Below are 15,190 nucleotides of genomic sequence, written 5' to 3'. Positions count from 1 at the left end.
AAGGGTGAGGGAGAGATGGAAGCATCAATGTGTGCCTCTTGCACACACCCCTATTGGGGATCGAGCCTGCAACCCAGGCAGGTGCCCTTGACCGGAATCGAACCTGGGACCCTTCAGTCTGTAGGCTGATGCTCTACCCACTGAGCCAAACCAGCTAGGGCCATGATTGGTGTTTCTCTCTCTCTCTCTCTTTCCCTCTCCCTTCCTCCCAGAATTCAATAAAAATGTATTTTAAAAAAATAAATAAAGAGGAGGAAATGGGGGTTAGTAACATGCCCAGGGTCACAGAGCTGGGGAGTGCAGAACCTGGTGATTCCGTTAGAGAGCCCGGCCATGCTGAAGGCTTCCTAAGGGTAGGTATCGCCTGGCCACAGGGGAGAACAGAAGCCACAAAACCACGAGCCCTGAGCTCCGGAAACTCCTGGGCACGGGGGCAGTGTCACCAGGGGTCCGGGAAAGGTGACAGCAGGGTCAAGGCTAGGATGGGAGGCACCCTCCGGGGCAGGGGGAGCCGAGAGGAGGAGACCCAGTGCAGCCCGGGAGGAAGCGGGTCAGGGACACGAGGCGGGTGAGGCCCTGCCAGGCGGGGGCGGGAGGAGCAGAGGAGGCCGCTGGCCTGAACGTTGACACGTCCCGGAACATGTGGAAGGGAAAAACCCCACAAGAACTTTCTTCCCCAGGGGATGCTGCGAGGAAGAGAGGTCAGGCGGCCCGGATTCCTCCCCGGATCATCCACCTCGGATGCCAAGAACGTGTCGTCATCGAGTCAGGAGCCGGGTTACTAGAAGGTCCCTGGCAGGCCCGGGGGCTGCTGGCGGCGGCTGTGCAGGGAGGAGGCGGCAGGGAACAGGCTGTCCTGGCAGTGTGGACTGTCAGGTCCTGTGGAGATGTGTTCACAGCTCAGCTCCAAGGTCACGTCCTCCGGGGCAGTCCTGAGCCCCGGGCTCCGTCAGGGTGCCCGTGGTACGTGCTGGAAAACATCCTGTGCTCTTTCTTCCTGGAACTTCCCCTGGAATACTTGTCTGTCTCCTTCCCCAGCCCAGGCTGCCAGGGACAGCCCCAGGAGCGCTCATGGCCCTGCAGCGTGTCTCCAGCCCCGGCACAGGGTGCACTTCATAGATATTTGCCTCAGTTTATTTTTTATTATTATTATTTTAAATATATTTTATTGATTTTTCACAGAGAGGAAGAGAGAGGGATAGAGAGTTAGAAACATCAATGAGAGAGAGAATCATCGATCAGCTGCCTCTTGCACACCCCCTACTGGGGTTGTGCCCGCAACCAACGTACATGCCCTTGCCCGGAATCGAACCCGGGACCTTTCAGTCCGCAGGCCGACGCTCTATCCACTGAGCCAAACCGGTCCCGGCTCAGTTTATTTTTTAACAGACCTCATGCCAATTACCCTAAGCCTTAGTGCCCCATGTATAAAACAGGTATAGCAGTCATACCATTCTTTTAGAATGTAAGGGTCCAATAAGGTACTGTACTTAAGGGGAAGGAGTTCAAGGTGATCTCAAATGTGTCAGCCTTTCTCTCCCAGCCCTGTGTCTCCCTCCGCCGCCGCCCAGGCTCGCTGGGTGCTGTCACTCACCACGGCCTGGACCACAGGCCCAGGGACAGAAGCTCTGTTGGCCTCCTTCCCCGAGGAGAAGGGGCCGCGGAGACAAAGTGCCCCCGAGAAGCTCTGAAAAGGAGCCGGGCTCTGTTGCGGGGAGACGGCTATTCAGGGCTGTGTGTGATCTTGGAAACGCAGCTGAGTTTGCCAAGATGGGCCGGAGCCTCCCGGACTCCCCGCAAAGACTCTGACAACGGGTAGCTCTGAAGGAGCCACTAGAAGATTCCAGAAAGGTCAGGCGTTGGGAGCTGGGGGCTGGTTTTCACTGCCCCCAGCCCCATGGGACGGATGAAGAGAGATGGAGATGTGTTCACAGGGGTCTGCTCTCCCCTTTCCCCAGAGCTGACCCTGGCTTAGCAGGAGGACCAGGGCCGTCTGCAGGAGGGGGTGCACTCCGACTCCATCTGAGCCCCAAACAGAACAGCAGCCAAGTCCCGGGGTTACACTTTTCAACTGGGCATCTCAGATGAGGCACCCCCTCTGCCCCCCATACACATCCTTCCCCTTTAAGAAGAGACCAGTCCTTGGCTTCTGCCATTCATAGGCTTTATTGTCACTAGCCAGCAGCTAGCGGGGGTGGGGGGTACACAGTCACCCCCTCCCCGCCCCCCCCCCCCCGGGAGAGGTGGCACTGGGCCCCCAGCACTATTTACACGTGTTTCCTGGAGGGGCAGGTTCTTGTCTCAGTCGCAGCAGCTGCACTTCTGAGCCTCGGCCTTCGCCCCCGCTGCCTCCTTGCACTCGCAGTCCTTGGTGCATTTCTCGCACTCAGGGGGGCAGCAGGAGCAGCAGCCTGGGGTCACACAAGGGGAGGGGGTCGAAGGAGGCTGGTCGTTGTCCCCTGCCTACTCTCACACCTGGTCTGGCTCAGCATCCATGGCGTGTCAGCTGCATGCATGCTGGGCTGCCTGTGGACGAGGGGTACCCAGTCCCCAGCCCCTCAGGGAAGTGACCTGTAACCAGGGGAGCAATGGGCAGTGGCAGCTCCTCCCGGGCTCTCTCCCCCCGCCCCCCGAACCTGTCCCCAAGCCCCTCTCCTCCCTCTCCAGGGAGCTGACAGCAGGGCCTCGGCTCCCTTCTTTCCCGTAACCTTTCGAGGGAGCCGAAGTAGCCGGCCTGCTCTCTCCTGCCGCTTCTTCTACCCTAGCACTTCCTGGTGCCACCGTCCCCAGCTCTAACAAACGTGCATGAAGGAAGAAACCCACTCACTACCCACTGGCCCGAGGCCCAATAACACAGGGGAGTCAGGGATGGCAGGGGAGGCCCAGGCTGGGGGGCGGGGGTGGGGTGGGGGGGAGAGCTGGGCCTCACAGCCTCACAGGGTACATGGCCTTGAAATGAGGCTGGGAGGATCCACTTGGAGGAGCAGAGATGGCACCGGTGTGTGTGTGTGTGTGTGTGTGTGTGTGTGTGTGTGTGTAGGGTCCAGGAGACCCCTGGGGTCACCCACCCCTAGTCTTACACACCCTGGAAAAGAGAGGCCCCTTCCCCCCTCCCCCTCCCCACGCTCATTACACGCTGCTGCATCTGGGAGACCCGGGGAGGTCAGATTGAGGGGAATCCACAAAGGCCTGAGCGGCCGAGGGATGGGAGCTCCAGAGCCAGCCCCCAAACTCACCAATGGCTCCCCCAGGCACCGGAGGTTTTAAGGGGGGCGTGGATGGGGGACAGGGGGTGGACCAGGATAACAGTCCTCAGTTCCAGCTGCCTACTGGAATCTGCTGGGAATTTCCAAAATGGCTTGCCCCAGGCCTACTGCATGAGTCACTGGGGGGAGGTGGGGAGAGAAGTAGGGGAGGGGAGGGGTGGGGCCAGGGCCATGGCATCTCAGGCCTCCCCAGGTCCTCGGTCCCAGGAAGAGTCAGAGGCAATGTCACAGGGGGCCTCGGGGTCTCTCCACGTTGCCTGGGCAGACTGGGGGAGCAGGGCAGGCAGGGGCAGAGCGGAGGGGGACCCCACACTCACTTTTCTTGCAGGAGGTGCATTTGCATCCCTCGCACTTGCAGGAGTCACCGGTGCAGGTGCAGGACCCACCTAGAGAGGGAGAGGCCGCAGGAATGACTCCAGTGTTTACCCCTCGGGCGGGAGGAGGTGAGGTGCCCCATCTCAGCGCCCTTTGGGATATGCCTGCCCTTCACGAGGTTCAAAACGGGAACTAAGGGCCCCTTCCCCCCAATGTCCTTGACGCAAGCCACAGGACATGGGATTCTTTGCGATCGAGGGGGCCATGGGGGAGAGGGCTCACCGGAAGGACAGGAGCAGGCCTCGGGGTCCATGGCGAGCGGAGCTGGCGCTGGAGAGGGTGCAGTGGCTTCTCCCGACGACCGGAAGCTCCGTGGCCGCAGGTGCCCAGGCTTTTATAGCCCCGGGCGGGGGCGCGCAGGCTCAGCCCGCGGCGCGCGCCGGCGCCCCCTCTCCATCTGCGCTCCCGGGAGAGCGCGCACTGCGGCCGCGGCCCCTCCCCGCCGGGCTCCCCGTCCCCGCTCTGCCTGCAGCCGCCTCCCCGCTGCCTGTGTGCACAGCGGGGCCACTCCCCACCCCGGTGATGGAGGCTTCTGAGCCGGGAGCGCCTCTCTCCGTCCGCGCCCCACGGTGATGGGTGATGTATAGGAGGACCCGCCTGGGCGGGGAAGACCTCATGTCAGAGGGTGTCTCCAGAAGAGACCAGCGTTTGCGTCGTTCCTCCAGGACACGAGAGCCAAACCCCATCCTGAGTGCATAACAGGTGCTAATGTATGTGCGGGGCGGGGCAAAAGTAGCTGTGCAGTTGTGACTGTGCAAAACAGTTTATTCTTGTATTATTACTTATTAATGATTGTATTGTTTTCCATATGAACAACTGTAAACCCACTTTTGCCCCACCATATATATATATATATATATATATATACACACACACACAAATATATGTACATAGATATATATGTATATATGTCATATCAAGATATATATATATATATATATATATATATATATATATATATATACTGGTTCTGTTTCACTGGAGAACCCTAATACACCCCTCTACACCCTTAGGGTGGCCAGGATCTTGAGGGGGGTCTAAAATACCCTCCTCCCCTTTATTCTTTCTTTATTGTATAAATTTTTGGAGAATTAAATATAGGCATATATAATCCTTTCAAATATAAAATTAGAAGCCTATAGTACACACTGATTTATAAATGACTTTCCCATATTTATCAATAGATTTTACATTTGTGTCCCAGAAATTAATTTCACTTCTACAATATTAAACAAATATATTTTTACTGATTTCAGAGAGGAAGGAAGAGGGAGATAGAAACATCAATGATGAGAGAGAATTGGCTGCCTCCTGCACATCCCACACTGAGGTTCGAGCCTGAATCCTGGGCATGTGCCCTGACAGGGAATTGAACTGTGACCTCCTGGTCCATAGGTCTACGCTCAACCACTGAGCCATGCCAACCAGGTACCCAATTATTTTAAAAGTTGCATGCCCTGTGAATCTGCGTGGTTTACCCTCTGTTAAGGCCTTTACAACTGAGGCTCAATCGTCTCGTGGAGAGCTGGGTTTGATTTATCCTCCGAGCATTTGTACCTGAGGGGTCAAGGCCCTTTCTGGGGTGTCTGGTCCCCAAGCCAGCCAGCGTGAAGCCTGAACACCCCCTCTCAACCCAGGCACAATTCTCAAGGGCCCAGCCTACTCCTCCCTCAGCTGCCTGTGTGCCTCGAGCGCCTCCTGCAGTCCACACGCGGAACTGCTTTCTTGTCTTGTGACCAGTCCTCCATTCCGTTCCCACCAAGCCCTCCTCTGATCTCCATCCAAGTTGGACTATATCCTGACCAGGTGCAGAGTCTGTCCCAGCCTACCCGAGGTCCCCATTGTCTTCCTCAGGCAGCTCAGGAACACGACCCGTGATGTGTCCGCCCCCTGACACAGCACTGGCCAGCTCCAGGGAGCTGTGCCGTGAGAAAGCTCTCCTTCTTGCCCTGAAATCCGTCTCCTTTGTCTCCCCAGCTTACATTTTACTCCGAAAGGTCCCTTGGAACCCGTCTGTTTACTTTCCACTTCAGCTCCCTCCAACCCCCATCCTTCCATCTTCCCACATGGTCTTCAAGCTTCCCTCTCAGCTAGTCCTGCCTGAGCTGGGGTCTTCTCTGAGCCTCAGTTTCCTCCCCTATAGAATGGAGATAGCAATCCCCGTTCTGTAGGGTTGACAAAGAGGAGCGATTATACCAGAAAAAAGCCTACAACATGGTAAGCTGAAAACATGCATTTACCTCTCCTTCTTCCTGAAAATCTATCAAAAGAAACATTAAAAAGGCAAGGAGAGAAAAGAGAAAAACTAACAAAAGAGCTGAGGATTGGAGTTTGTGGAGCAGAGACGGCCAGACCCTTAGGCCAGACCCACTTAGATCCCAGCAGAATAAAGATGGCTTCCCACAATCCCACCCACCCTTCCCAGTGCCCCAGGTGGCTGCTTCCTGGAACAGGCCATTGCCCTTCCTTAGACTTCTTTAAGTCTTTGCCCCATTATCTGGGTGGGTCACACCCCAGTCCCCCTATCCATGCCGCCCTGTCCTATAGAACCCTCAACACCTGCCACGCGGTGCAGAGGGCATCCGTGTCGACTCATTGTCCCCCAGATGAGCCTCGTATGTTTATGTTTTCTTCCTAAACTCTTCATGTAATGATGGGGTTGTTAGCCTCTTTCTTTGGTATCTAGGCCTCAATACATTTTATAAAACAATGTGAAGAAAGAGGACTTAGACACGTACATTAACGAACCAGACTTTACCATTTTTCTGGAATACCAGGCTGGGTCCAATCCCATTTATGGGTGAATGGGAGCAGAGAAAGGCACAGCTCAGATCCAGACGGAGAGGGAGGTCAGTGGGGGACTGTTTTGTGTTGTTGGGGAGTCGGACTGGGAGAGCAGAGGACGAAGGAGCTGCAGGAACCAGGACTTCTGGGGGAAGGGGTGGACCAGGTCTCAGATCTGTCCCACTGTAAGGGGGAAGATATGGGGCATCTATTTTACCTCCTGACTACTATTTGTCATTGGGTAAGGGCTGTTCCCAGTGGTCTTGACTCCCCAGTCCTCCCAGCCTACTTTGTGCTTGCAGCAAGAAAGCCCAGGGAACCCAGTCAGTGTGGCTCAAGGGTTGAGCGTTGACCCAGGAACCAAAAGGTCAAGGTTTGATTCGGGGTCAGGGAACATGACCGAGTTGTGGGCTCAGTCCCCAGTGTGGAGCGTGCAAGAGGCAGCCGATTGATGATGTTTTGTGTTGTTGTTTTTTTCATGTTTTTAAAAATATTTTTTATTGATTTCAGAAATGATGGGAGAGAAGAAAAAAAAGAGAGAATGAGAGAGAGAGAGAGAGAGACATCAATGGTGAGAGAGAACCATGGATCACTGCCTCTTGCATGCCCCACACTGGGGATCAAGCCTACAACCTGGGCCTGGGCCCTGATCCGAAATCGAACCTTGACCTTCTGGTTCATAGGTTGATGCTCAAACACTGAGCCATGTGCTGCTGGGCTGGTCATATTTCTCTCTCCTTGATGTTTTTACCTCTCTATCTCTCTCCCTCTTTTTCTCAAAATCAATCAACACACACACACACACACACACACACACACATTTTAAAGGCCCAGGCACCAGGAGAAAGCCCCAGGCAGAGCTGCAGGAGCTTGTGCTTAGCAACCTGGGCAGAAGGCATGCAGGCAGGCGCCCCCCACATCTGCAATGGAGGCGGCCCTTCTGGGTCCTTCCGAGTGAGGCTCAAACAGGGTTCTGATCACCAGACAACCGTGAGTGAAAACTTTATTACTCCAACACTTTACACACACGTCACCAACACCTCCTCGGGGCAGATGTATAAAAAGCACGCTCATCTCAACTCCTCCACCCGTGACTGTACAGACGCTTCCCCGGCCGCACCCAGCACCGGGGGGCCCTTCAGGGGCAGCAGCTGCACTTGCTGGAGCCGCCTTTGCAGACACAGCCCTGGGCGCACTTGGCACAGCCCGGGGGGCAGCAGGAGCAGCAGCCTGGAAGGGTTGGGAGACGGACAGATCAGCTTGGGGGCCACACTCTCTCTTACCCCCTTCCCTCCCACCGCTCAGAGGAAGGAGGAAAAGAAGAGCCAGCCGTGGGCTTCAATCCACAGTCACAAAACCCAGGGACCGGAAGTTTGTGGGATGTTGGCCAGAAGGAATCTCAGAGGCCATGCGAGGCCCGTCAGAGGCCCAGCAGGGGCCAGGGTTTGCCCGAGGTTACTGGACAGTGGCTGATCCGGGACCAAACCCCAGAGCTGCTGACTCCAGGCCAGTGCTCGCTCCCCTTTACCGCTGGGCAGGCTGGACTCTCCCTCAGGCCTCCCTGATGGGTAAAAGGCACCCTGATCCCTCTCCCTCCCACCACGGCTGGGAGGTTGCAGATGGAGGGAACAGATTTTCCCAGCGCCTGGCCCTCGGCGCCCCAGTCACCGGACTCACTTTTGCGACATGTTTTACAGTTGCAGGTGGTGCATTTGCAGTTGTCTCCGCAGATGCATATTCCTCCTAGGAGAGAGGACAGAGCAGAAGCGTGAGGACTGAGGCAGACGGGCGCACGGGGTGTGCTGCAGAGCACCACAGGGGCAGGGTCTCTGGGCCGTCGGTGAGTGGGGCTGGACAGAGGGGAAGACCAGCCAGTGGTCCCCAGGCCCCGTCCACGCACGGAAACCTGGGTGGCCGCCAGGGTACTCGTTAACATATAGATTCCTAGGACACACCTTTGAGGTGTTCTGGTTCAGAGATCTGGGAGGGGAAAGGGAGTCAGTATGTGTGTGTATACATATATAATATTTTCATTGATTTCAAAGAGGGAGAGAGCGAGAGAGAAACATTAATGATGAGAGAGAATCATTGATCAGTTGCTCCCTACTGGGGACTGAACACACAACCCAGGTCTGTGCCCATGTCCAGAATCGAACCTGGGATCCTTCAGTCCACAGGCTGACTGTCTATCTACTAAGCCAAACGGGCTAAGGCAGTATTTTTATTCTTTAAAATATATTTGTACAGTATTGATTTCAGAGAGGAAGGACGAGGGAGAGACAGATAGAAACCTCCAATGATAAGAGAGAATCATGATTGACTGGCTCCTGCATGCCCTCTACCGGGGATTGAGCATGTACTAGGGCATGTGCCCTGACCAGGAATTGAACCATGACCTCCTGGTTCATAGGTCGACGGTCAATCACTGAGCCACTCAGACCAGGTGGGAGTCAGTATGTTAAAAAGCAACCCAGGTGATTCTACTGTAGAATCAGGTTTGAGTACTACTGGGCTAGGCCCGTGGTCGGCAAACCACAACTCGTGAGCCACATGCGGCTCTTTGGCCCCTTGAGTGTGGCTCTTCCACAAAATACCACGGCCTGGGCGAGTCTATTTTGAAGAAGTGGAGTTAGAAGAAGTTTAAGCTTAAAACATTTGGCTCTCAGAAGAAATGTCAATCGTTGTGCTGTTGATATTTGGCTTTGTTGACTGACGAGTTTGCCGACCACTGGGCTAGGCCATCTCCATCAAGCCCAAGTTCCCACAGGAACCTTTGAGGAAACTGAGGCCTGGAAATACAAAGTGTCAGAGTGATGGCAGCAGCAGACCCAAACCAGGTCTCCAGCACCTGGGCTGGAGCGCTTCCCCTGTCTTGGTGGCTGCCTTTAGGGACCTGCTGCTAGGTACCCCACCCCCACCCCCACACTCATTCCAGAGCCAGGCTATCAACTCCAGCAATGAGGCTGGTAGCCAACAGGACAGGGAGCTGCCCCAGAGGTCCCCAGTCTGAAACACACACCACTGGCCGCTCCTAACTGCAAGATTAGACACCCGCAGGCTTGGCAGTCTCCTGGAGGAAGCAAGGGCACAGTCCCAAAGCCCAAGGATGGGCCTCCTTTTAAGAAATATAGATATTTGCATTGATTTCCAAGAGGAAGGGAGGACAGAGAGAAACATCAACGATGAGAGAGAATCATGGATCAGCTGCCTTCTGCACACCCCACACTGGGGATCAAGCCTGCAACCCTGGGCATGTGCCCTGACCAGGAATCAAACCTTGACCTCCTGGTTCATAGGTCGACGCTCAGCCACTGAGCCACACCAGCCAGGCAAGGGTGGGCATCCTTACTCACCAGACAAGCAGGAGCACTCCCGGGGGTCCATGGTCCAGGTGTCAGAGAGGCTCAGGCGATGGCTGTGGTGGAGAAAGGAGGTGAGTGAGCAGCCCTGGAGGCTGCCTATTTATAGCCGAGGAGCTGCTGTTGGAGGCTCACCCCGCCTCTCCCTGGGGCCAGACGCCTTGCACACGGCAGAGCCAGACACCACAGGCGAGGGGTTGGGGAGAGCAGTGCCGTCATCCGTCATCCGGGTGGCTTTTTATCACCAGGGATGGAGGTGACTGCCACCCTGCCCACACACCCACCTGCCCAGGGGTCAGGGATCCAGGCTCAGGCTCGATGGCACGTGCGGGGCTCAGGTTGGCAGCCTCCTCTACCCAGGGTCCCCGTCTCCTGTGCATCCCATTGTCTGCCCTTTCTGCTTCCTCCTTCACAGGGGCTGCTCCTTTCTGCTTCCTCCTTCACAGGGGCTGCTCCTTTCTGCTTCTTCCTTCACAGGGGCTGCTCCCGCCCTGGCTCAGGGTCGTCTTCTGTCTCCCCTGGGTGGGCAGGAGGGGCTGGACCCTAGTTCTGGGCTCCAGACGGCCCCTCTCAGGTCTTCTTCCGGACATAACCCCCAGGCCCCATGGGTGAGAAGGCCAGAAGTCAGGGGCTTGTGCCAGCTGGAGCCTGCACCCTGCCTGACCTCAGTTTACTCATCTGCAGTCAAGCTAATGAAAAGGAGAGAGAACCCTACCGCACTGGCCCCGTTGTGTGGCTTAAGTGAGAGAATGCCTATTAAGTGCTCAGTTCAGAACCTGGCACATAAATATTATTATCATTATCATTATTATTATTATTATTATTACCTGTGCCTATTACAACCCGGCGGCCACCCACCCAGCTATATGTTTCAGGCTTCTAGGACAGCCCTCGGGGTCTGGAGCAGGTTGCATTCAGCAGCAGTGCATATGGGGAAGAGTTTTCATCTCTGGGGTCCCTGCTTTTAAGTTCAACCTAATTCTTTTTCTTTAAAAAAAAATATATATATTTTATTGATTTTTCACAGAAAGGAAGGGAAAGGGGGAGAGAGTTAGAAACATGGATGAGAGACAAACATCGATCAGTTGCCTCCTGCACACTTCCCACTGGGGATGTGCATGCAACCAAGGCACATGCCCTTGACTGGAATCGAACCTGGGACCCAGCAGTCCATAGGCCGACACTCTATCCACTGAGCCAAACCAGCTAGGGCCAGACAAGTTTCTTTATCGCTGGGAATCTCAACCACATAATGAAAATAACTGGGTCCACTCCTGGAGTTGAGGTGAGGTTTAGGAGAAACTGAAAATGATCAGGCAGTTAATACCCAAATTGCTCGAGGAATAGATTTTATTACGAGTTTGTGTTGATAGTGGAGTGATAGGCTGATAGGCAGCTTGCTATGGAGCCAGATATGCCTGGAGCACTGCCCCAACGCTTTGCCACCTCTGCAAACCTCAGTTTGTCATCTTTATTTTTTAAAAATATATTTTTCATGATTTCAGAAAGGACATGAGAGGGAGAGAGATAGAAACATCGATGATGAGAGAAAACCATTGGTTGGCTGCCTCCTGTATGCCCCACATTGGGGACGGAGCCTGCAACCCAGGCATGTGCCCTGATGGGGAATGGAACCCACGACCTGTTGGTTTCTGGGTCGATGTTCCACCCCTAAGCCACACCAGCCGGACCCATCTTTAGAAGGAGGTGATTGTGAGCAGGACAGGAGAGACTCAGGCAGGAAGCTCAGAGGAGAAGTAAGAAGCCATCAAGAACACAGAAGACAAAAATCTTCTTTGTCTCAAATCTGTCTGTGGCCCGGCCTGGGAAAGCATAGAGGGCACAGACCCAGACCCTGGTGGGCTGGGCTTTGGGGTGTGAGGCTGGTTGAGAAGAGCAGGGGCAGCCCCCCCCCCCCTTTCCAATGCACTATTACCCCTCCCCTGCCGCCTGGGGACGTGCTTCCTCTTTGGGGTGGGAGTTCTGACAGCTGCGCCGAAGGAGCTTCAAAGGCCTTACCATCAGGAGGAGGTGCTGTGGGTTTTGATAAGCTGGAAAGCTTTTCACATTCCCTTTATATATATTTTCTAGAGATTTGTCCCATCAGCTAAAGTAACAATGCAGGTGTCTGAGGTGTACACATGAGAATGAGAGGGAGGGAGGGAGGGAGGAAGGGAGGGAGGGAGGGAGAGAGAGAGAGAGAGAGAGAGAGAGAGAGAGAGAGAGAGAGAGAGAGAGAGAGAGATGACAGGGAGGTTGGATTGCTCTTTCTCAGAATAGCTCTAAGAAAGCACCCCCCCCCCCAACCAAAATACACACACACACACACACACACACACACACCATTCTGCATTTCTGTGTCCAGTTCCACTCAGGAGCCCTGGCAGAGCCCCGCAGCCTCCCGGGGTTGGGCTGGGAAACCAGGCCAAGGCTAAATGCGGAGTCCGGGCCCCTGTGCCCCGCGGCCTCACAGGCTCCCTGGGGCCGGCGGCTGCCGGTTAATTAAAAGGGAGGGCAGCCCCACCGCTGTCACTCAGCACCCAGGGCGCGAGTGGAACCCTCCGCTTTACAGCTTTGCACACAGCCCCTGAGGAAGCATGAGTAAGGCCGCAGCTGGCCATTACCCACGCTCCCTGCCCTCCTCCCCTCCCCCCCCCCCCCCAACCCCAACACACCCAGCGTCTGGCCCAGGTTGGCTGGCAGCCCAGGTTAGGGCTTTGGAGAGGGGGAAGGAGGCTCACGTTCACCTTTTTCCTTCTTTTCTCCCCCCACCCCCCTCCTCCTCTCTCTTACTCTCTGTCTCTCTCTCCTTTAATCAATCATTCAGCAACACACTCAGGGCGGCCTATGTGCTGGGCTCCAGGCCAGCCCTCTGGGTGGGACACTGAACCGGACCCAGGGCGGGGGGCCTCAGGAGCTGGAGCCCCAGCAGGGGCGATGAGCGTGCCCAGAACTGTCAGAGGAGGAAGCAGGCGGCTTCTGCAGGGAGGCGCCTGAAGGACCTGGGAGCCGCCTGTCTACTTTTTGAGCCCTAGGTGCCTCACCCTAGTCTCAGCCCTCCTTCCCTCCCTCCCTCCCAGTGCAGGGAACCCTGGCTTCCCAGGGCATGTGGGGTGCATGCTCAGAGCCCCGGGCTTCCCAGGGGTGTTTGCAGGAGCCTCCGCAGTGGGAGCGGTGCAGGGGCAGCGGAGCCGCACCCTCAGCCTGAGCCCAGGGGCACAGGCAAGTGGGCAAAGCTGGTCCTGGGTCCCTGCACTTGATTGCCTTTGCTTAGAAACCCTCCCTCTGGCTGCAGCGGGTTCATAGCCAGGAACTGACGGCACTCTAGACAGCCAGAGCTACTGGGGCCATCGTGTGGTCCGCACCTTCTCTCGGTCTCAACCAAAGGCCTTGCCTGTGGCCCCACTGCCAGGGCAGCCGCTGGGTGAGGGGAGGGTTGAGAGGTGCCCTTCCCAGGGCCTTGGCACTCTCCGAGGTGACTGCAGAGTGTGCCCATTCAAGCAACGGCTGAGGGCCCCACACGAGGCTGTGCATGTGTCACCCAGGGAGCGAGAAGAAGAAGGTTTTACGGTGTTACTGGGCTGCTGAGACGCGCAGAGGAGAAACCGCTGGCGAGAATCGCAGAACCCATGTCTCTGTCTCTTCTCTCACTCTGTCCCTTCTCCTTCTGTTTTTCTTTTTTTTAAAATGTATTTTTTATTAATTTCCGAGAGGGAGAGAGAGATAGAAACATCCACGATGAGAGAGAATCATGGATCGGCTGCCTCCTGCATGCTCCACACTAGGGATGGAGCCTGCAACCCGGGCATGTGCCCTGACCGGGAATCAAACCGTGACCTCCTGGTTCATAGGTCACTCTCAACCACTGAGCCACACCAGCCGGGCAAGAGAGTGGCTTTTTAACTGGTTGGGAAGTGCCTAGCTCTAAGATTTCTAGGGCAACGCCCTCAGCCACGTCCCCAAAGTGCAGCTGGTATCTGAGCATTGGGATCAAAGCCACGTTTCCGAGGAACTTCGCTAATTGTCCATCGTCTTTGGTTGCTTTTGGGCTCTGCCTTTCCTCCAAAGATGGGAGGATGAGTTCAGCAGCCTGGGGCCCTGTACACCTCCCCCCCCTCCCCCACTCTCCCAACAGTGGGCTGGCCAGACCCCTCAGGTTCCCTCCAGATCGCAAATCCTGGGGGTCTGAGGACGCCTGTGGAAACAGGTCCCTCAGGCACAGGGACCAAGAGGCCTTCCCCACCTGTGAGGGGTTTCACCATAACTCCGAGCCATAGTGCAGGAGTATTTTAATCTATTGATTTCTCCAGCATAAACCCATAGCTCTTTGCAAATAATTGGATCACCCCCCATCCACGTTAGTGGGGGGTGGGAGGAGATGCAGTGTGAGGGTTTTATAGAAGGGGGTACGTCCTCTGCTGTCATCTCCTGCGCTGTAAGTGGAATCTGACCGGGGGTGGGGGGGTTAACTGACCTAAGACCTGTTAGCAGTTCGGGTCTGGGAAGCGCAGTGTGAGAACCAGGAGGGGTGGCCACGACCCTCCACCCCCACCCCCAGGCTGGGCATGGGGCCTGAGTGTGCTCAGTTCCTGGGCCAGCTTCAGGTCTGCATGAGCCTCGGATGGACCCAGATTTAGTCCGCCACTGCTTTGATTTTCCCTCTCTCTCTCTGGCCAAGCCATCTGACCTCAGTTTCCCTGCCAATAAAATGAGGCTGATGACATACTCTCCTAAGGGTGCCTCTTAAGAATAATTGCCCCGTTCTTGCTGGGCGCTTTGAAGAAAATGGCTGTGAAGATGCTCTGCTGGCTCTGGAATTTTCCTTGATGCAAATATCAAACAGAGGAGAACGGCCAAAGTCCCCATCCTGGCCTTCCCCACGGAACCGTTGCCCCTGATGCAGTTGGAAGAGAGAGGGGAAGGCTCGGGAGGGGCTGTGAGCAGAGCCCGGGCCTGCCTGGAATGCTGAAGGCACAGCCCTGCCTTTGATGCTTGCCTGCAACACTTGTTAATTTTAATGGGAAGCGAGCGGAGGCGGGAAGGGTCTGCCTGGCACAGGAAAACAGGTGGAGGCCGAAGGGGGTCGGTGCCAACTCAGTGCGCAGCTTGTTTGGCTTTGAAGTCCTGGCCTCGGAGCTGGAGGCACAAGACAGGAGGGTGAGTGCGGACCGACGTCTGGGGGATGCCTGGGCCGAGGGCTCTTCCGTTCCCAGCTCAGCCTGGGGCAGATGGCTCCCGTCGCCACTCAGGAATCACTTCAGCGCCAATAACCCCCCCAAACTGTGACTTCCCAGGGAAACGTCAAATAGGGGGCTCAAATGGAAGTGACCCGAGGGGCTAGGCAGTTCGTGTGTAAGCGTGAAGTCAGTTGAGGGCAGGCAATAGGGAGTGGTGGGGGCTGTGGCA

At 55.8% G+C, this 15,190-nt stretch overlaps 2 protein-coding genes across 3 annotated transcripts in view; both read right to left on the bottom strand.

Annotated features, from left to right (window-relative positions):
* Positions 1–1,379: 1,379 nt before the first annotated feature.
* Positions 1,380–4,111, bottom strand: MT3 (metallothionein 3). Of its 2 annotated transcripts, XM_084861342.1 has the most exons (4): positions 3,864–4,111; positions 3,584–3,652; positions 2,265–2,411; positions 1,380–2,022 (listed from the first exon to the last, which is right to left on the bottom strand). In XM_084861342.1, the coding sequence occupies exons 1-3, from the start codon at positions 3,892–3,894 to the stop codon at positions 2,302–2,304; spliced, it is 210 nt and encodes a 69-aa protein (XP_084717468.1). In that variant the 5' UTR covers positions 3,895–4,111; the 3' UTR covers positions 1,380–2,022; positions 2,265–2,301. The 2 variants fall into 2 exon arrangements, with proteins under 2 accessions (XP_084717468.1, XP_084717467.1); XM_084861341.1 differs by lacking the exon at positions 1,380–2,022 and having other exon boundaries at positions 2,148–2,411; positions 3,864–4,107.
* A 2,935-nt stretch (positions 4,112–7,046) lies between these two features.
* MT4 (metallothionein 4) overlaps positions 7,047–15,190 on the bottom strand; it is a 36,309-nt gene continuing 28,165 nt past the window's right edge. Inside the window, exons 3-5 of the mRNA XM_084861312.1 lie at positions 9,779–9,840; positions 8,103–8,168; positions 7,047–7,655 (exon numbers count right to left, since the gene is read on the bottom strand). Of these exons, the coding sequence (XP_084717438.1) occupies positions 7,564–7,655; positions 8,103–8,168; positions 9,779–9,809 (189 nt within the window). The 5' untranslated portion in view covers positions 9,810–9,840 and the 3' untranslated portion in view covers positions 7,047–7,563. The remainder of the gene's footprint in view (positions 7,656–8,102; positions 8,169–9,778; positions 9,841–15,190) is intronic.

This window comes from Pipistrellus hanaki (genome assembly GCF_964339955.1).
Source record: "Pipistrellus hanaki genome assembly, chromosome: 15".
NCBI classification, from domain to species: Eukaryota; Metazoa; Chordata; class Mammalia; order Chiroptera; family Vespertilionidae; genus Pipistrellus; species Pipistrellus hanaki.
The sequence above is the reverse complement of the archived record's forward strand: the minus strand, read 5'-3'. Positions and strand labels throughout refer to the sequence as shown.